This window comes from Mytilus galloprovincialis, chromosome 8, assembly GCF_965363235.1.
Source record: "Mytilus galloprovincialis chromosome 8, xbMytGall1.hap1.1, whole genome shotgun sequence".
Classification (NCBI taxonomy): domain Eukaryota; kingdom Metazoa; phylum Mollusca; class Bivalvia; order Mytilida; family Mytilidae; genus Mytilus; species Mytilus galloprovincialis.
In genome coordinates, this window is record NC_134845.1 from 3,041,307 (window position 1) to 3,063,598 (window position 22,292).

Here is a 22,292-nt window from a genome sequence, read left to right on the forward strand (position 1 = left end):
ACAAGAGGGTGTGAGTGACCCTAGGGACTACCCTTATTTTTCATTTGATTTGTTATATTATCCAATACATGAATATATATGGTTTATGGAGGGGATCTCAACCGTTTTCAAATTCTCAAACAGGAAGGGGTAGAGTGGCCCCACAAACTCCACCTATATTTCATATGATTTGTTATATTGTCCCATACATGAATATATATGGCTTAGGGGTGGGGATCTCGACCGTTTCCAAGTTCTCAAACAGGAGGGGTGGGATGACCCACAGGGACTCCCCCTATATTTCATTTGATTTATTATATTGTCCCATACATGAATATATATGGTTTAGGGGTGTGGATCTCGACTGTTTCAAGGTTCCCAAACAGGAGTGGTGGGGTGACCCCAGGGACTCCCCCTGTATTTCATTTGATTGGTTATATTGTCCCATACATGAATAAATATGGTTGAGGGGTGCGGATCTCGATTGTTTCCAAGTTCTGGAGCAGGAGGTGGTGGGTGACCCTAGGGACTTCACCTATATAGTCCCATACATGAATGTATATGGTTGAGAGGTGGGGATCTCATCCGTTTCAAAGTTATTAAACAGGAGGGGTAGAGTGGCCCAAAGGAGTCTTAGGACTCCACATACATATAATTTGGTTACATTCAGGTATCATATAATCTAGTTGCACTATATGTGTAAAATAAGAAACTTTCAGCTATTTTAACTGACACATCAAAATTGAACAAATACCCATTTAGTAATATGTTTACACTTTAAAAGCATCTATCTTGCTTTACCAACATTTATTACAGATAAAGAAAATTTATACTGTCACCAGGACCATATATATTGTTAGATATACTGTTCCCAGCTGTCACAAAGACTCACATTGTATTGGATTTTGACATTAAAATTTGTCAAAAAGTAATTTTGAGTTTCCTATGGATACCTAATGATCTTCAGAACGCTGGCACTGACTGTTGCACCATTATATTCAGCTCTACTTCATCATCATTGTATTTAATTGTATATTTCTCACATTTTCAGTTCAAAATATTTTCTGTTTTTTCATTCTTTTACATATCTTTTGGTTTTCAATTCTAGTGTTTATATTTATTTACCATGCAAAGATGTATTTTGTTATCTGTCTGATTTTTTTACTGAAAAGTTCAAAGATCGCCAAAACCCGAAATTAACCATATCCGCTTGCGGAATCGTATCCGATATTAGAATTTTCTTCTCATGTCAGCTATTTTGTTTTCAATGTTGTTTTTGTCAGATACGATTTTACTCGAATTTACACATTATTTGTCGGCGCTTTTCTGTATAAAGCTAGCGGTTGAACAAAATGAACATCGCTGTCATTAATAATAATGCTAAAAACAAGTTTTGAGATCGTTTATTAGGAGACTTCAGGGGCGGATCCAGCCATTTTAAAAAGGGGGGTTCCCAACCCAGAGTAAAAGGGGGGGGTCCAGCTATATGCTCCCATTCAAATGCATTGATCGGCCAAAAAAAAGGGGGGGGGGTTCCAACCCCCGGAACCAACCCCCCCCCCCCCCCTCTGGATCCGCGCCTGGACTTAGTTTGATAAAAAGGTTTGCAAAGTTATTTTTTATTTCCTCTCAAGTTGTGCATGTCGAGCGTAGCTAGAAACCAAGTCGAAAGTCCGACTGCAAAAGTGGAAGTTCGCAGACCTCGGACAACCGCTAATTGAACCCCTGCCTCCAAATTGAAAAGATACAAAAATTTCGTCTTATAATTTAAAATTGCCGCCAACAGCATGAACAGTGGAACTTATTTTAAGACTACTGACGTAGTTGACTACGTATTGACGACAAACAATATTCCTACGACTTTTGCCATTTGGGAAATCTAAACTACTTGTCTTTAGAAATTTTCGGCGATTAAACATTTCATACATTTGTTCTTTGACAGCTTAGCCAAAATCTCAGGGGATAATAAACTACATAAAGATTCCTAATGTGCCCTACTTCCTATGTGCAACTTCAAAACTTTTGGATAAATCGACGATCATTTAAGGTTTTTCTGATCATATCTTTTGTAATCAAGAATTAAAAGTATGAAAACACTGTCCAATTAGTTATGAATAACATAACATCCAGCTAGATAATAACAATGGCACATATTTCAGCATTTATTAGGTATAACACAAATCTAGGGTGCTCGCATAAGGCAGCTTAACTGCCTAAAAATATTTCAACCTGTCCTTTTTAGATATTATTTGATTTGACGGGTCGCACGGACATGGGTTACACTAAACGCTTCGGCAGGGGCATAAAACAGGTCAGTGAAACAGTGACATACCTTTTTTTTGTATATATGTCGTATTCAAATTGTATACATCTGGTATGTAAAAGATGTAGTAGGACTGTGTTCAAGCCTTATATAGTGTAAACATCTGTAAAAATGCTGTCAAGCAAATGGTATTTTTATCAAATGCATAATTAGATATTTGAACTTAATACTTTATTTTCTTTGAAAGGACGGCAAATACATATTTTAAAATTAGCAAGTTGCCATACAGTTGAAAACAAGTTGCCATACAGTAAATATGTCAACACGAGCAAGTTGCCGTTTCCTAGACTTTATTTTGTATGGTCTATATTCTTTAAAAAACATCTTTTTGACCACAAATTTCAGTAAATATGATGCCACACTATAATAATCTACAAACGTGTCTGGAAAAATAATGAAAAACAGTTCAGTATCTTGAGAATGGGGCGACAGAGGACGATCGACCTCGAAATTTTCCGGTACTAAGAGGCAAGTTTTGGGGTATAACACAAAATCTTGTCTTAATTTTGTACTTTTCAGCCTAATAATTTCAAGAATTATATATCAGAAAATCATTTCTTAAGCGGCATCCTCATCAAATGAGTGGAAATGCTTTAAATTGAATGAATTCTCAACTTGTTTACTTTTTTTTCTATTTCTCTCCGCTTCGTTTGTACCCAATTTCCGGTGGCGATGATACACAGTGAGAGCCTGGAATATGAAAAAGGCGACACTGCCTGACGAAGTAGAAAGAACACATCTTTTTGCAAGTCGTTCGAAAAGAAGGATTAAGATTGTCTGCATACTTCTTAAATCATTAGAGAAAGATTCCACCACCAAATCTCGTGTAATATTCCACTCTCGACAGTTATTTTTTTAAATATTTAAAACACTCGGTGAGCCTCGCTTTTTAAATAAGAAAATTTAACATTTAAATCGTTACATTTAGCAGAATGATACTTAGTCAGCCGTAAGCAGTTGAGCAAATGAAGTACTTCTTTAGTTAAGTCTGTTAACGCGCTGCCTTGTAACATAGAGGTATCGCGTTCGAGTCCCGGAGGAGACATGCGATTTTGCAAGAATCATGCTCTCCGGTTACATAAATGCCATAAATATCAAAACTAGTATCAATGTTTTACGTACTCCTATATATGCTTTTTTATATATTCATTTATTATTTATGTAAAATGCCGTTGTAAGTGCGTAAATGAACGTTTACGGGATTCATGAGTGTTTTAAATAAACGATGAACAGCAATTATGATTATATTTAGATGTATTTAATACATATTATTGCTTCTTAGGTACTATATTTCAAATTGATTTTATTTGACTTACTCTTGCAAAATCTACTATTTCAGTAGTTGCTTTGTGTTTGTTTATAGATACATTGGCTAGAGATATAGGGTGAAGGTTGAGATCTCACAAAACATGTTTAACATGTTTTGTGCCTGTCCAAAGTCAGGTGCCTCTGGCCTTTATTTGTGTTGTATGTTTTCATTTTAGTAATCTTAGTTCATTAATTATATATATGGTTATATGTTTCGGAGTTGAGTGTGAAGTCTATTTTCACTGCACTAATATTATACACATTTTTTGTTTAGGGGACAGCTGAAGCCATAGTCCAAGAGCGGGATGCTCTTGCTTTGTTGAAGACCCATTAGTGACCTTGAAATGAAAAATGGACACCTGAACTCAATCAAAATCACAGACAAAACATCTATAGAATTTTTATTCTTGAATACCACCTGACTATTCCGATATTGTCTTATCCTAAGCAAGACCACCCTTAAAACCTATCAATAGGATTCAAAAGAAATAGAAACATTGGTGAATTAGTTAAACAGCTATAAAATAATTTAATGTGACTATAAGAGTTCCTTCTAATATTTAACTATGCAGAACTAATTAATGACATTAATGTAAACAACACATGTAAGCTGTAATTCTGATGAAGACACTTCCTTACTATAAAAAACTTAATTACAGGGTTTGAAATTAGCCACAGTCGCGCACATCGATTGTGAACATGGTGAACTGACCCAATAATTTTCGACTCCTAGGAGTCGAGATTAAGAATTGAACGATGGACACTAAGGGCGTGAATTTTTTTTGCTACCTGATTGGAAGATATCACGAGACGTGAATAATTAAAATTTATTGATTGGTTAGGACAATCCAAACCAAGTAAATGTCCTTCAATCCCGTAGAGTATCGGATTTGTCGTCTCTATTTTAGCTATTAGATTTTACACAGGTAACTTTTATCTATAAATAGACGAATCTTCTGGAGTTAACAACAACGTTAAACGATACTACAAGTTCATAACGTGTGACCCTATCACGTGTGTGGTAAAATTGTTGATTGATGCACGTGGCTATCCTAGTGAATGAATTAATCTACAAAGCGAGAGCTCTTTCCATTTTCATCAGCTAAAAGTAGAATTTAGCACTTTTTGAAAGGCTATCGCTTGTTTGTTTACGATCAATGATACACATGAAAAAGGGGTACACATTATCGAAAAAACATACCTCTTTTTAAGCCTATTATCGATATCTTCAATAACTGCTCTCATAAAATAATCTTCGTTGAAACTTTCCATTCGTTTTGGATCTTCAAGTTTTTGATCGACTTCACACATATTGTTTACATCTTCTTTTAGACGTTTCCAATCTGTAAAAAATGTAACGGCATATGGTTCCTGAATGAGAGTCTCAAACTGAAGTAATGTACTGGACGAATCGTCGTAATGCCGCTGAAAGAAAACTCGTTTCCTGTCCAAATCTTGTTTCTCAATCGTTTGGAAGTCTGATGCAGCGGTCATATTTATTGTTTTGATATGGTCAACTATTCCGTACATCTCCTTGGATGTTTCCTCGACTTTCTGGACGTGAGAGTCAAACTCAGATTTAATCTGAAGCGTTTGATTTGTTTTGATTGTTTCCAATGTATTTTGTAAAATTGCTACTTTCGCTTTCAACTTCTCCTGGATTTGTTTGGCATCTTCACGGTAAACATCGACAATATTTTCTATTGAGTCAGTTGTGTGTCCATTGTGGGAACTTGTCATACATTCCTTGCATGCAAGGCAATCACATGTACTACAATATAAAAGGAATTCCTTCTTATGGGATATACAAACTGGTTTTGGTTTAAAAACACTGTTACTAACTTTATTGATATCTAATACCTTGTGATCCTTAAAAAGTGGCACTTTGTCATGAACATTCCTTTTACATATCAGACATAAAAACTGTTCGCATCCATCGCAATATAACGCTGAAATGTTATCCTTGCAAAAACCACATCGTTTAGATGGAATTTGAGCCATACCAACAAATATTCTTCACTTGTTATCATTTGAAGTGGTCACATTTCTTTTTTTCTTTCTTTTCAGTAGATCCCTCCACTATCTGGAGCACCACAGGTTATCACATGATAAATTATCAATACGTCTACCAAGGAAGTTATATTGTTTTATCAGTTACTATAAATAAAAGGCATGTGTACAGATATAATCAATCGCTTCATTCTAAAAATGTACCCATACGCAACGTTTTTAAATCGCGTAGTGGAATTAACTATTTGTGGATTTTTATAAATTCTATATATAACTTTTGGACTAGTTTAAATCTCGGTCTATTTCTGATATTTATTCTTACATACTTCAGATTTTTTAACCCTGTATGCTAACATTGCCTAGGTAAATTTTAAAATTGTTTGTATGCACATTGAACGACAAATCTATGTGACGTATAAAATTTTCTGACGTCAGACACACAAATTAATGAATGTGTTTGTAGATAGATGTTTTTTGTGTTCTGTTAAATTATTCCTTTTAAAATTGTTATACGATGATGACTGATGTACCCATATTCTGACTATTTTATTTATTGTGTCTGTTTAGTTAACGCATCAATGTAAATATAACGGAAATTGATGAGACTGTCATCAAAGTGAGAGGGTTAGCGCTATAAAACCAGGTTTAATCCACCATTTTCTACATTTGAAAATGCCTGTACCAAGTCAGGAATATGACAGTTCTTGTCCATTCGTTTTTGATGCGCTTTGTTATTTGATTTTGCCATGTGATTATGGACTTTCCGAATCGATTTTCCTCTAAGTTCAGTATTTTTGTGATTTTACTTTTTTTTACAACATACAACCCTATGAAATTACTAAAAGAAGCATTTGATACTTTTAATTACATTTTTTTCGCTATAATCATGAAAACACGATTACTATTAAGTTTTCTTTTATTCAACTGTGCACTTAATTGTGGAAATGTGTGTCATCATGCATGTTTCTATTCATGCAATTAATTTGAAATGAAGAATAACGCGATACTGCTGTTTGCCAATCAAAATAACGTATAATAATTTATGACACATACATCTAATGTAATTATTTAATTTTTGTATTGAAACCTGCTAGATATTTTGAATCTGAGTAAATTCAACAAGCCAGGTAACATTCTACGCTGGTCTGGAACCTGTGCTTCAGTTGTTGGTTTTTTGTTTGTTTGTTTTTTCTATGTCATTTTTATTTGTCAAACAATTGTATTGTTATAAAATAAGTTTCTAGTTTGTCTTTTTGGTTTTTTTTTTTGTTTTGTTTTTTAATTTGTTCATATTCATCAGTGTCCATGTCGCGACTTAAACTGTTAATGCAAACAATGCAGTATGGGTTTTTACTCATGGTTGAAGCTGTACAGTCACCTGCAATTGCTTTATATATCTTTGTCATTTGATCTCTACAAGATAGTTGTCTCATTGGCAATCATTGTCAAAGATTCACGACCTTGTTCAAACGTACCCAACGTTACTATTGTTGACGTAACGTTATTGTAACGCAAACTTGTATGGGATCTGAATTATAGAATTGAAAACAACACAACGTCTTTTTATTGCCTACAAAAGCGAAGTACTAACCCTAGCATCATAGCATCTTACATATTGGTACCGTGACCGATGGATAAGCTGAAAGCAGTAAGAGGAGGCCACAGAAGCGCCGTAACCAGACAGATTCACAAAACTGACGAGAAAATCAACGAAGGAGAGATCACCCGACGGGACATTCATAGTGCCATTGAAAACCTTGAACGGAAACATGAACTTTTGCAGAAACTAGACGCTGAAATATTGGATTCCTTGGATGCAGAAAGTGTGGAACAGGAAATTTTGGATGCAGACGAATTTAATCAGCATATAGACATTAATATTCGCCGCTACAAAGAATGTGATTTGGAGTTGAGATCAAGTACACCTCAGGACTCGGTGAGTCAATTAACCTCAAGTATCGTACAAAATACTAGTACAACGCATTCATCTTCAAATAATTTCAATCAGAATACAAATCAGCACATGCAAACATCGACAAGTGCAAACTCACAAGGAGAATATGAGATCAACAGAGATCCGCCATTAAATGAAACTTATAAGTTCTATCACAAACTTCCAAAACTAGATTTGCCGACTTTTTCGGGAGATTTACTTCTATGGCAAACTTTCTGGGAATCGTACGAAACTACTGTCCATACAAACCCATCATTGACAAACGTACAACGTTTCACATACTTGAAGGCCCAGCTTCACGGAGAAGCGGAAAGTTGCATATTGGGATTGTCACTTACACATGCAAACTATGAGCAAGCAATTTCATTACTACAAGCGCGATATGGTCAACAAGGAATCATTATTGATGCACATATGCAAAAACTAGTCGATTTGCCAAACCCCACAATGTCATTAAACAGTCTCAGAACATTTTATGACAAAGTTGAAACTAGTATTAGAGGCCTAGAATCGCTAGGACAGTGTCAAACAAATTTTGGAACAGTACTTACACCCATCATCTTTAGAAAACTACCACCGGAATTGAGAACTACATTGACAAGAGAGCATGATACAAGTACATGGACCATAGACTTACTACGGAAGGCTATAGGTAAGGAGCTGCGCGCTCTACAAGCTGGCCACGCTATGAACACAGATAATTTAACCCCTACCGCATCGTTTGTAACAAAGGCTACAATGAAAGGAAATTATAGACAAGTCAATAGAGTACACACAAACTCCAGGAACAACACTGAATCGAATAAACCCAAGCCATGCATATTTTGCAACAAATCCCATTCAGCTGTTGATTGCTCAGAGATTAAAGATAATGCCAGTCGTTACGAAATAGTCAAGAAAAAACAACTTTGTTTCAACTGTTTTGGTAAACATAAGATATCAGAATGTAGATCACGATATAAATGTCGTAAATGTGACAAGAGACATCACACTGCTCTATGTAATCAGGAAACTCAAGCACCTATACCTCCCGCTGATGCCGCCGCCGTCAATACAGTAAATGTTAATGGAGAAGAAAGTAACCCTATGTCAACGTTTTACACGTCAACACCACAAGCACAGGCACATACCGAGATACTTCTTAAGACAGCAGTAGCACCTGTATGGTTCGAGGATCGGAGCGCGATGTCTAACATTTTACTAGATGAAGGGTCTCAGAAATCATTTATTTCAGAAGATTTAGCAGCACAATTACAACTTAAACCTTGTGGAAATTCTACAATTAGTTTATCAACTTTTGGAAACGCCAACCAGAACGTGAGACACATGGATAAGGCTCAGATTACTTTAGAAATTGAAACTGGTGGATTTATTCCTATGGATGTACTGATAGTACCGCGCATTGCCGCACCCCTCAGTAATGTTACAAATGTCATCGCTTCAAAACTGCCATATCTCAAAGGATTACGATTAGCTAACCCAGTCACAGAGGATAGGAAATTTGAGCTTTCTCTTTTAATTGGAGCAGACTACTATTGGAGTATTGTGCAGGATCACGTGATCAGAGGAGATGGGCCAACGGCCGTAAAATCCCGTTTGGGATACTTGTTGTCAGGACCGATGCATACTTTTACAGGAGAACAATCATCAACAGGAATGTTTAATGTACTGATTCAACATCAGCAAGAGGAAAGCAGCCTGGAAAAGTTTTGGGATTTAGAATCTATTGGTGTCAAAGCAGACGAATTAGAAACAACCACCATGAAAGACTTCAATGATGAATACGAAACAAAATGCATAACTTACCAAGATAATCGCTATACCGCAAAACTGCCATGGAGAAATGATTTCAATGAGTTACCTACGAACTATAATGTCACTTTACGCAGAACTTGTAATATGATCGATAGACTCAAAAAGGATACCAACATGCTGAAAATGTATGGCGACATAATTAAGGACCAAAAACGCCGAGGGTTCATTGAGCGGGTAACAGAAAATGGAAACCAGTCAAACAGAATTCACTACATTCCTCACCATGCAGTAAAAAAGGACTCATCTACGACTCCTATACGTATAGTCTATGATTGTAGTTGTTACGAATCACCTCACAAGGCTAGTTTAAACGATTGTCTCATGTCAGTTCCGCCGATGTTAAACGATTTGACGGGAATTTTAGCTAGATTCAGATTACACAAGCACGCAGTGACTACCGACATAGAGAAAGCGTTTTTGAATGTCGAACTGGATAAAGAAGATAGGGACGTCACAAGATTTTTTTGGTTGAGTGATCCATCTGACCCAGACAGTCCACTGATAACTTACCGTTTTAGAGTCGTTCTATTTGGAACTACATGCTCACCTTACATCTTGAATGCCACCCTTATGAAGCACTTCAAACTCAATTCTTGTAAAACAGCCGAGATACTGAAAAGCGACCTGTATGTTGACAATGTTTTGTCAAGCTTCTGGGATGAGAAAGAAATGCTGAAATTCTACAGAGAATCACGAGATTTATTGGCAAGAGGAGGATTCAATCTGAGATCATGGACGTCAAATAGCACAGAATTACTACGCTTAGCCCAATCTGAAAAATGCATAGAAAGAGATACGAACATCAAAATTCTTGGTCTCCGTTGGAATGTGAACAACGATCAAATCTCGTTTCAAAACAACATAAATACAACAACGGAAAGGATAATAACAAAACGTGAGATCTTAAAACAATCTTCAAACATTTATGATCCGCTAGGTCTGCTTAGCCCCGTCACCGTCAGAACAAAGATGTTAATGCAATTGTTGTGGAAAGAAAAGTTTGCATGGGACTGCCCTGTACCAAAAGAAATCGAATCAACATGGAGTGATTTGACCAAAGATCTACAATTTGCAATGAACATTGAGATTCCTAGATGTTATTTTGAGTGTTCAGGAATAACGGACATTGAAACAGCAGAATTACATATTTTCACAGATTCAAGTCAACTAGCTTATGGAACCTGTGCGTATCTTGTCACAGAAAAGGAGTCTGCATTAGTAATGGCAAAGAATCGAGTTGCCCCATTGAAAAGTGTCACTCTACCTAATCTTGAACTGATGGCTGCCCTTTTAGGGGCTCGACTTGCGAAACATCTTATTCAAAATCTACATATTGGAAACTTACAAATCAACTTCTGGTGTGACAGTCAGATCGTTTTGAAATGGCTTCAATCAACAAAACCACTCAAAAAGTTTGTCGCAAACAGAGTCAAGGAAATTAAGGAGTCAAATGAAAATCAAAAATGGCGTTATTGTCCGACGGATGCAAATCCTGCAGATTTATTAACTAGAGGCATAACAGGAACGAAATTCATAAACAACAGATTATGGTTTCATGGACCAGAGTGGATAACAGACAAAACACAATGGCCAACATGGAGCGGAAACGAAATTGTTGAAAACGAGAATATAATGGAGATTCCCACTAATGAAACCTCAGAAAAACAGCACGTCTTACTCACATCTCAGTAACGTCAAGAATTTGGCATATATAAGATTATGGATATCGAACGTTATAGCAGTTTGAAGACATTAATACGTGTTACAGCCTATGTGATGAGATTTATACAAAACTGTAAGTTAGCACGGAGTGATAGAACATTGTCGGAATTAACCGTTAATGAAATACAGCATGCTACATTGACATGGATACAAACGGTTCAGAAATCAGAATATCATGAAGTGTTTAATTATTTCAACAAATCTGTGACAGTTAAGCCGTCTATTGTAAGACAATTGAACTTGTACTTTGATGAAGAAAATGCACTTCGTTGCCGCGGGAGAATTCAACATGCACCTTTGGAGGAATCAGCTAAACATCCATACTTGTTACCTCCGTTACATAGACTCACTTCACTCATTATTATGGATGCTCATATCAATCATTTACATGAAGGGGTCAACTCTACCGTAACACACTTGCGACAAGTATACTGGATACCTCGAATTCGTCAACGAGTCAAAGTTATTCTTAGAAAATGCGTTAACTGTCGGAAAGTAACAGGGCATGCTTACCAACAACCTGATCCACCGCCACTGCCCAAAGAGAGGTTACACGAGGATATACCGTTTACTGTTACAGGCGTAGACTTTGCTGGTCCTATGTATGTGCGAAATACAGATGATACAAAATCAAAGGTATACTTATGTTTGTTTACATGTGCGTCGACGAGAGCTGTTCATTTAGAACTTGTGAATAACTTATCAGAACCTACATTTATGTTAGCCTTCAGAAGATTCGCAAGCAGGAGATCCTTACCGAAGTTACTAATATCTGACAATGCACTAACTTTTGAAGCTGCCAGTCGAGAAATCAAACATCTTACAAACTCAAATTCAGTGCGCGAAAGTCTAAGCTCTACAGGAACAAATTGGAAATTTATTACAAAGAAAGCTCCGTGGTTTGGTGGTTTCTATGAACGGTTGATTGGGTTAACGAAAATGTGTTTAAAGAAAGTATTAGGAAGTAACTGTGTCGATTTAGAGACTTTACAAACAGTGTTAACAGAGATCGAAGCAACTCTCAATGATAGACCTCTAACGTATGTTTCATCCGATCTTACGGATCCAGAACCACTGACACCATCACATCTTTTGTATGGTCGAAAAATTACGCGACTTCCGTATCCAGCTAGTGAAAACAATGGACATTTTGAACCAATTAACTTTAACAAACGTGTTCAATTACAAAGAGACATTCTAAACCACTTTCAACAGCGATGGAAATATGAGTATTTGACCTCATTACGGGAACATCACAGAAGTGTAGGAAATAACGAACAATCGATAGCTATTGGTGATGTTGTTCAAATACATGACGAAACTTTAAGAAATTCATGGAAACTCGCCGTTGTCGAAGAACTCGTAAAAGGAGAGGATAATCTTATCAGAACTGTAAAACTTTGCACTAAAAACGGAACCACCAACCGCCCAATCATGAAATTATACCCAATCGAAGTGAACTGTAATGAATCTGAACCGGAGGATGTTACACGACCCAAGATGTTCCGTCAGGCGAAGTCAGATGCCGTACAAAAGATTCACGAGTGGACAAAATAACTTTTCAAATTATGATCGAAATAGACTGTTCAAATTCAAAGTGATTAATTAAGAGATTCAAATTCAAATTGATTTAGTGAATGGACTTTGAAGTTATTCAGTGATTAATTCTTTCTTTTATGATACATAGACTTTAAAGTTAAGTGATGAATTATGATTTATGTCTTCAATTTAATCAAATTTTCATTTCATTTCTATTTATATTTCACTTTCGGCGCCCGGAGTGTCAAAGATTCACGACCTTGTTCAAACGTACCCAACGTTACTATTGTTGACGTAACGTTATTGTAACGCAAACTTGTATGGGATCTGAATTATAGAATTGAAAACAACACAACGTCTTTTTATTGCCTACAAAAGCGAAGTACTAACCCTAGCATCATAGCGTCTTATGTAGACGAAACGCGCGTCTGGCGTACTAGATTATAATCCTGGTACCTTTGATAACTATATACCACATCTCCTTGTTTTTATAGAAGTTTCTTTGATAATTCTTGTTACACATAGTTTAATGCATTGAGTTAGTTCTAAAGTATTGTGTGATTTCTGCTGTTGTAAAAGTAAAACTTCATATATAGTACAAAATGCGTTTCTAATTTATGATTGTGTATGTATATATTGAAGAATTGTTAAATATCAATTTACTATAAAACGAGAATGATGCAGCTGGTCTTTAAAAAAAATACCTTTACAGAATGATTTAAAAGGGAACTAGCTACGAGATACATAAAAATTTTGTTCAATCATTAGTGAAAGTGAAAAAGTGAAATACTAATTCGCTATTATTAGCCAGTATGGTTCAATTTTGTCAAATTAAGCTAAGAAACATCGATGATGAATTATTCACTTGCACGATTGTTTTTGGGGTCATCTCGATAGTTAATAAAAATCCACACGAAACGAAGCTATATATTATCGGTCCGATGCCCTGTAAATTGTTTATTTTGAACTTTTTATAATTTGGATAAATGTTTTATATTGTTTTAAATCTTATATGAGAATTTGAGTCAAATCGGTCAACATGAATTTTACAGCTAGTGCTACTTTAAGGTAAAGTTAAGAACAGATAGCCTTAGTTCAATAAACATAAATTCCGAGTAAACATTCGTATTTTTTAACACTCTTCTTTGACAAGCGACTTGGCACTGGGGAAGGTATTTTAGGTAGCGACTTTTCACCATGGAAAAATATCAGGCCGGGGTTTTCAAAGCGAAAAGTTGGTTGCCGAAATTCCAGCTACTTCAAAAGGGAGAACTGCGTTGATCTTATAAATGCAGTTCAACTATTTTTTGGATTAAAACAGCAACTGTATTTTCGATTTGACATAAAATGAAATAGGATCCTTGATTGACATAGTAACTAATCTTAAATTTAACTGTACTTTTGAAACTTGATTATGTAAAGGATATAAGCCGATAACAGTCCATTCTGTAAAATATTGGACAGGTCTGAGGCTTATATCTTACTTAAAACATTGTTTAACGCGTCAAAAGGGTGAAAAAAGCAATCAAATATAACAGATTTATTTGCATCAAGTGCATCAGGTAAATAATTTTGGTTGCGAAATTGAGATATTCAAATTGACCGGTAAATAATGAACTCGAAACTAAATATAGTTAAGCAGGTGCTTTCAATCTGTTCAAAGTTTTGGTTTTGTTCATCCTATATACAACTTTTCCTTATAATCTCGTTAAGAAATATTTAAGTGAGAGGTTTAACAAGCTAGTATAAAACCAGGTTTAATAAACCATTTTCTACATAGAAATGTCTGCACCAAGTCAGGAATATGACAGTTGTTATCTATTAGTTTGACGTGTTTGAGCTTTTGATTTTGACATTTGATTAGGAACTTTCCGTTTTGAATTCAGTATTTTTGTGATTTACTTTTGACATATATCTAAGTAAACGGGTATTTAAAAATTCAAAAAATCAATATTTATGTTCAAACTCTCTCCGGTTATTTTAAGTAACAACAATAACAAACAAAGAACTATGTTAATTGAACCTACTTTGGTAAGATAACTGCACTTGAAATTTACTAGATAATAGTTTTGATCGCATATATATATTAAGACCAAGAATACCAATGGGGACTAACTGTGCAAAACTTATTGCGATACTGTTTCTGTATTATTATGAATTACAATGTTTCATTTTAATATGATAAAGACATAATGTTTTAATTAGTTTAAATGAGGTCTGTAGATGGCAGATTCAGATTCAGATTCAATATTTTATTAAAAGAGGGACGAAAGATACCAAAGGGACAGTCAAACCCATAAATCCAAAACAAACCGACAACGCCATGGCCATGGCCAAAAATGAAAAAGACAAACAGAAAAACAATAGCACACATGACACAACATAGAAAACTAAAGAATAAACAACACGAACCCCACCAAAAACTAGGGGTGATCTCAGGTGCTCCGGAAGGGTAAGCAGATCCTGCTCCACATGTGGCACCCGTCGTGTTGCTTATGTGATCACAAATCCGGTAAATAGTCCAACTCGGTAGGTCACATTCATGAAAGGGAAGGGGATTGTAGTTACGACGTAAGGAACACATCCGATATCATTTGTGAAACGGTTATTCCATAACGGTCAACCAACTCGTGATGGCGTCCGTAAAATTTACGAAGGGATGATTTCAACTTCACCATTTGGAACTCTTGGTTTAATAGCTTCCTTGTGAGCAGTAACCCTCTATCAAGAAAATCATGATAGGAAATGCAAGCACGGGAATATCGTATCAATTGGGAGATATATACCCTGTATGCAGGTGCTGTTGGAATATTGCTACTTAGAAATGGAAAGTTCACAATTGGAAAGCTGAAATCATCTCTTTTGTCGTAAAGTTTTGTTTTCAACCGACCCTTATTGTCCATTTCTAGATGTAAGTCAAGATATGAAGCCGACTTAACTGTATCTGTAGTATCCTTTATCTCCAATTCGATGGGATAGATGCGTTCCACATAGTCACCAAATTTTGAATTGTTTAGTGAAAGAACGTCATCTATATAGCGGAAAGTAGAGTTAAAGGATATTGCTAAAGTCTCACCACTTGTATAACATTATACATTCCAATGGCATGTCAGTAACTGCAAGTAGTCCTTTTTGTTTTATTGTAATTTTTGCTAATTAGTTTCTTTTGTTACCTATTCTGACATCAGAATCGGACTTCTTTTAAACTGAGTGTTACTGTGTGTATACTCAGCTTTGTAAACTAGGAAAGTATATACATTTCTGTTTTAAATTAAGAAACAGTTTATTGTAATAAAAGATATTTTTTGTATTGATGAAAATTCTGACGTCACCTATTGTTTATTATGCATATTGTTTATATTGTATGTAATATGCCATATGTATACACTGTACATGTACTTGATTATACTGATGAGCCGTAAGGCTCAAAGTTGATAAAGAATTTGAATTTACTCTGTGTTTGTTAATTCTACATTGGCTAGGAATATAGGGGTTGAGATATAACCAAACATACTTAACCCTAGACTTGCTACAATTCCCTTTCTATTATTTCTCTCTTACTAATTTATATGTTTACTGATAAGTGCCAGCCTACTGATTGCCCTATCGCCATTGATGTATTGCTTATTTTACTGCGGAGCATAACTGCCTACGTGAATCTATAATTTCGTCCAGCAAATCAAGTTTAAAGCGATTCAAAGCATAATCAATGAAATGATGACGATGTTTTATGTCTGATCAAATTGTTTCTGTACTAAAGGGACCTTGATATCTAAATGGTCTAAGTTGTTCATTTACTTTCCTGTCAACACTCAAGTTGTAAGTTGACAGGTTTTCCACACATTTTTTAGTTAATTTGGATTGTCCGTGTAGTTCCGAAGATCAGTGGTTATCTCTGCACACTCACCAGTGGCGGATCCAGATAGAACTTTTCATAAGGGAAGGGGGCGCTGACTGACCTAAAAGGGGGTGGGGCGTTCTAGTCATGCTGCAGTTCAGTTATTCCCTATATAATCAACTAATTTTTTCTACGAAAGGGGATGTCCGGGTCCCCCAGCCAACCCCCCAACCCCCCCTGGATCCACCTATGCTCACAAATACAAAACTGACCCCTATTACATAGCCAATAGTACTGGAAGTGGCATTAAACACCAACAACCAATCAATCAACCAAAATATATACTATAACATTCTTCTTTAATGACATAATAGATCATTTACATTCAGAATGTTATTTGACATTGTTTAAATTTATAACCTATTTCATGAATGTTCTTGTACAGTTGATTTAGGACACAACAACTTAACCTCAAAAGTTCCATCTAAATAAGCACAGAATAACTACTGTCTAGATATAACAGAGATATTAAACCAACCTTTATTAATTCAGGAATACAGTACAGTAACACATACAGAAAATGGAGATAAAAATACATCCAGTTTTCTGTGGTCCGCTCCGTCTGACGCAGATGGACAACTTAGAATCGTGTAAGTGATAAGAATAAAATACGTCGCACATTGTCTAAATTAACATAGGATTTTAAAATAAATCTGGGGAATTACTTTGTTATTTGTTACCGTCCTGAATATGCATGAAATATTTGCCACTGGACGTTAGGTGAACAGCAATCATTAGATCAATAACGTCATAACCTATTCATTTATAGTTGTAGATACATATCTATTGGTCCAAGCTTTTCTTCAACAGATTTCATATCTACAAAATGATAAGTCGTTTTTGTAAATGGCCAAGATTCATTACGTGATTGTATAAACAGTATATCAACACAACGTTCGATTCAACTGATTACGATCCGTACCAAATTTATCATACTATTACCAACTTTTATTAACCAACTAAGTGCATTATTGCCAAAAGTGACTGTTTATTAAAAATTACATATTTTCTGTAATGGCCCTGTTTTTCTGTAATGGCCCTGTTTTTTTTCTGTAATGGCCCTGTTTTTCTGTAATGGGCCTGTTTTTTCTGTAATGGCCCTGTTTTTCTGTAATGGCCCTGTATTAATGCCCAGTTTGTCTGTATTAAGCCCTGTTAGGGTTTTTTTATAAAGTTAATAAAACTAAGTTGTAAAGAGTATAATACCTTTTTGTATTTTATTTAATTTAGTAACCAGCAACCAACATTAAAGAACCATATAAAGGGATCACTGTTCATCCTGTTTTTAACACATATCTCTTTCAACTTAATATCTTGGATATTTGGTATATTTAAAGTTTTATAATGGTAAAGTACAAATTATTTTGTTCAAACTAAACTGTCATTAAAAGAGAAAGACAGTGCATCAAGTTAGTAGCAACACATACACTTGTGTTCAGTTGGTTAATAAATGTATTAAGAAATGGGTGTTTTTATTATGGCCCTGTTATATGTCCTCGGTCAGTAATAATGGCCTCGGATGTCTGTAATAGCCCTCGGCGTTGTCTCGGGCCATTACAGACTTCCTCGACCATTATTACAGACCTTGGACATATAACAGGGCCATTGTAAAAACACCCATTCATTAATACTATATTAATATTTTATACAAGAAGATGCACACAAGGTAAGTGCATTTCATGAACTTTCATTTAAAGTTTTCAAAGGACTTTATTGATATTAGAATTTAGATTAACATGAATAACACGAGACTTGGTTTCGAGTCTCTGAAGCAACCATTTAACAACAGAAGCAACTTCAAAACCTTAGAGGACTTTATACGAGGTACAGATTTAATTATGGACATGTGTCTATACAAAACCTTAGAGGACTTTATAAGAGGTACAGATTTAATTATGGACATGTGTCTATAACCTTAGGGGACTTTATACGAGGTACAGATTTAATTATGGACATGTGTCTATAACCTTAGAGGACTTTATACGAGGTACAGATTTAATTATGGACATGTGTCTATACAAAACCTTAGAGGACTTTATACGAGGTACAGATTTAATTATGGACATGTGTCTATAACCTTAGAGGACTTTATACGAGGTACAGATTTAATTATGAACATGTGTCTATACAAAACCTTAGAGGACTTTATACGAGGTACAGATTTAATTATGGACATGTGTCTATACAAAACCTTAGAGGACTTTATAAGAGGTACAGATTTAATTATGGACATGTGTCTATAACCTTAGAGGACTTTATACGAGGTACAGATTTAATTATGGACATGTGTCTAATCTACACAAAATGCAAAAAAAACATAAAGAATACACCGTATTCGAAGGAGGTCCGCTTAATTGTTAACAAAATTTAGAATTTTTGAAATACTAAGGCTTTTCTACCTCAGGCATAGATTACCTTAGCTGGATTTGGCAAAACTTTTAGGAATTGTGGTGCTGATCACCAATATATAGTACTGAACCAGTCCATGTTTTATATGTACCATAACATTAATCCGTGACATAGTACACAGAACACATGATTCCGAACTCTTCACCTTTAACCGCATGTATTGGCATTATTGATGCATTGGTTATTTCTATTATTACTGTTTAAGGAAATCAATGCTAGGACTGCATACAATAATCCTATTAAATTGCCAAATATCAAAGTACAAGGATAAAGGCTGTGGATTTTCTATAAAATTTCCATATGTTTAGCATTGAATCAGCATAAGGGTACATAATCCTTAAGAGCATTCATTAATGCGATATACTTTATCGACTGAGATTAAAAGCTTCAGTGTTGCTATTTACTTAAAGTTTGCCCTATCAATTGTGGTGGACAATGATATAGTTTTTTATAATGACGTCTAACAATGTCATGATGATATTACAATGTCATGATGATATTACAATGTCATGATGATATTACAATGTCAAGATGATATTACAATGTCATGATGATATTACAATGTCAAGATGATATTACAATGTCAAGATGATATGGGTTTCTATATTGATGTCTTACAATGTCATGATGATACAGGTTTTATATTGATGTCTTACAATGTCATGATGATACAGGTTTTATATTGATGTCTTAAAATGTCATGATGATACAGGTTTTATATTGATGTCTCACAATGTCATGATGATACAGGTTTTTGTATTGATGTCTTTCAATGTCATGATGATACAGGTTTTATATTGATGTCTCACAATGTCATGATGATATAGGTTTTATATTGATGTCTTACAATGTCATGATGATATTACAATGTCAGGATGATATGGGTTTTTATATTGATGTCTTTCAATGTCATGATGATACAGGTTTTTATATTGATGTCATTCAATGTCAAGATGATACAGGTTTTATATTGATGTCTCACAATGTCATGATGATACAGGTTTTTATATTGATGTCATTCAATGTCAAGATGATACAGGTTTTATATTGATGTCTTACAATGTCATGATGATACAGGTTTTTATATTGATGTCTCACAATGTCATGATGATACAGGTTTTATATTGATGTCTTACAATGTCATGATGATACAGGTTTTTATATTGATGTCTCACAATGTCATGATGATACAGGTTTTATATTGATGTCTCACAATGTCATGATGATACAGGTTTTTATATTGATGTCTTACAATGTCATGATGATACAGGTTTTTATATTGATGTCTCACAATGTCATGATGATACAGGTTTTATATTGATATCTTACAATGTCATGATGATACAGGTTTTATATTGATGTCTCACAATGTCATGATGATACAGGTTTTTATATTGATGTCTTACAATGTCATGAGGATACAGGTTTTATATTGATGTCTCACAATGTCATGATGATACAGGTTTTTATATTGATGTCTCACAATGTCATGATGATACAGGTTTTATATTGATGTCTTACAATGTCATGATGATGTTACAATGTCATGATGATACAGGTTTTTATATTGATGTCTTACAATGTCATGATGATACAGGTTTTTATATTGATGTCTCACAATGTCATGATGATACAGGTTTTATAATGATGTCTCACAATGTCATGATGATATAGGTTTTATATTGATGTCTTACAATGTCATGATGATGTTACAATGTCATGATGATACAGGTTTTTATATTGATGTCATTCAATGTCATGATGATACAGGTTTTATATTGATGTCATTCAATGTCATGATGATACAGGTTTTATATTGATGTCTTACAATGTCATGATGATACAGGTTTTTATATTGATGTCTCACAATGTCATGATGATACAGGTTTTATATTGATATCTTACAATGTCATGATGATACAGGTTTTATATTGATGTCTCACAATGTCATGATGATACAGGTTTTTATATTGATGTCTTACAATGTCATGAGGATACAGGTTTTATATTGATGTCTCACAATGTCATGATGATACAGGTTTTTATATTGATGTCTCACAATGTCATGATGATACAGGTTTTATATTGATGTCTTACAATGTCATGATGATGTTACAATGTCATGATGATACAGGTTTTTATATTGATGTCTTACAATGTCATGATGATACAGGTTTTTATATTGATGTCTCACAATGTCATGATGATACAGGTTTTATAATGATGTCTCACAATGTCATGATGATATAGGTTTTATATTGATGTCTTACAATGTCATGATGATGTTACAATGTCATGATGATACAGGTTTTTATATTGATGTCATTCAATGTCATGATGATACAGGTTTTATATTGATGTCATTCAATGTCATGATGATACAGGTTTTATATTGATGTCTTACAATGTCATGATGATACAGGTTTTTATATTGATGTCTCACAATGTCATGATGATACAGGTTTTTATATTGATGTCTCACAATGTCATGATGATACAGGTTTTATATTGATGTCTTACAATGTCATGATGATACAGGTTTTTATATTGATGTCTCACAATGTCATGATGATACAGGTTTTATATTGATATCTTACAATGTCATGATGATACAGGTCTTTATATTGATGTCTCACAATGTCATGATGATACAGGTTTTATATTGATATCTTACAATGTCATGATGATACAGGTCTTTATATTGATGTCTCACAATGTCATGATGATACAGGTTTTATATTGATATCTTACAATGTCATGATGATACAGGTCTTTATATTGATGTCTCACAATGTCATGATGATACAGGTTTTATATTGATGTCTCACAATGTCATGATGATACAGGTTTTATATTGATGTCTCACAATGTCATGATTATACAGGTTTTATATTGATGTCTTTCAATGTCATGATGATACAGGTTTTTATATTGATGTCTCACAATGTCATGATTATACAGGTTTTATATTGATGTCTCATAATGTCATGATGATACAGGTTTTATATTGATGTCTCACAATGTCATGATGATACAGGTTTTATATTGATGTCTCACAATGTCATGATTATACAGGTTTTTATATAAATGATGTCTTACAATGTCAAGATGTTTTATAATGTCTTGCTGATATGGGTTTTATGATGATGTCTGACAATGTCATGAATGATTTACTCCTCCTTCTAAATATTTTTTATATAATTATCTGAGCATTGAAGACCCTTTGTCGGCCTTAGTCTGTTGTCTGCTCTTTGGTCGGGTTGTTGTCACTTTGACATATTCCCCCATTTCCGATCTCAACTTTATATTTTTTTTTATTTTGCTGTTTTAGAGCA

The 22,292-nt window shown here is 34.6% G+C and overlaps 1 protein-coding gene across 2 annotated transcripts in view; it reads right to left on the reverse strand.

Moving 5' to 3' along the window:
- LOC143084876 (heat shock 70 kDa protein 12A-like) overlaps window positions 1-5,669 on the reverse strand; it is a 62,077-nt gene extending 56,408 nt beyond the window's left edge. For both annotated transcript variants that reach the window (XM_076260929.1, XM_076260930.1), the window contains exon 1: window positions 4,812-5,669. In XM_076260929.1, coding sequence (XP_076117044.1) covers window positions 4,812-5,611 — 800 coding nt within the window. In that variant the 5' untranslated portion in view covers window positions 5,612-5,669. The remainder of the gene's footprint in view (window positions 1-4,811) is intronic.
- Window positions 5,670-22,292: the final 16,623 nt, after the last annotated feature.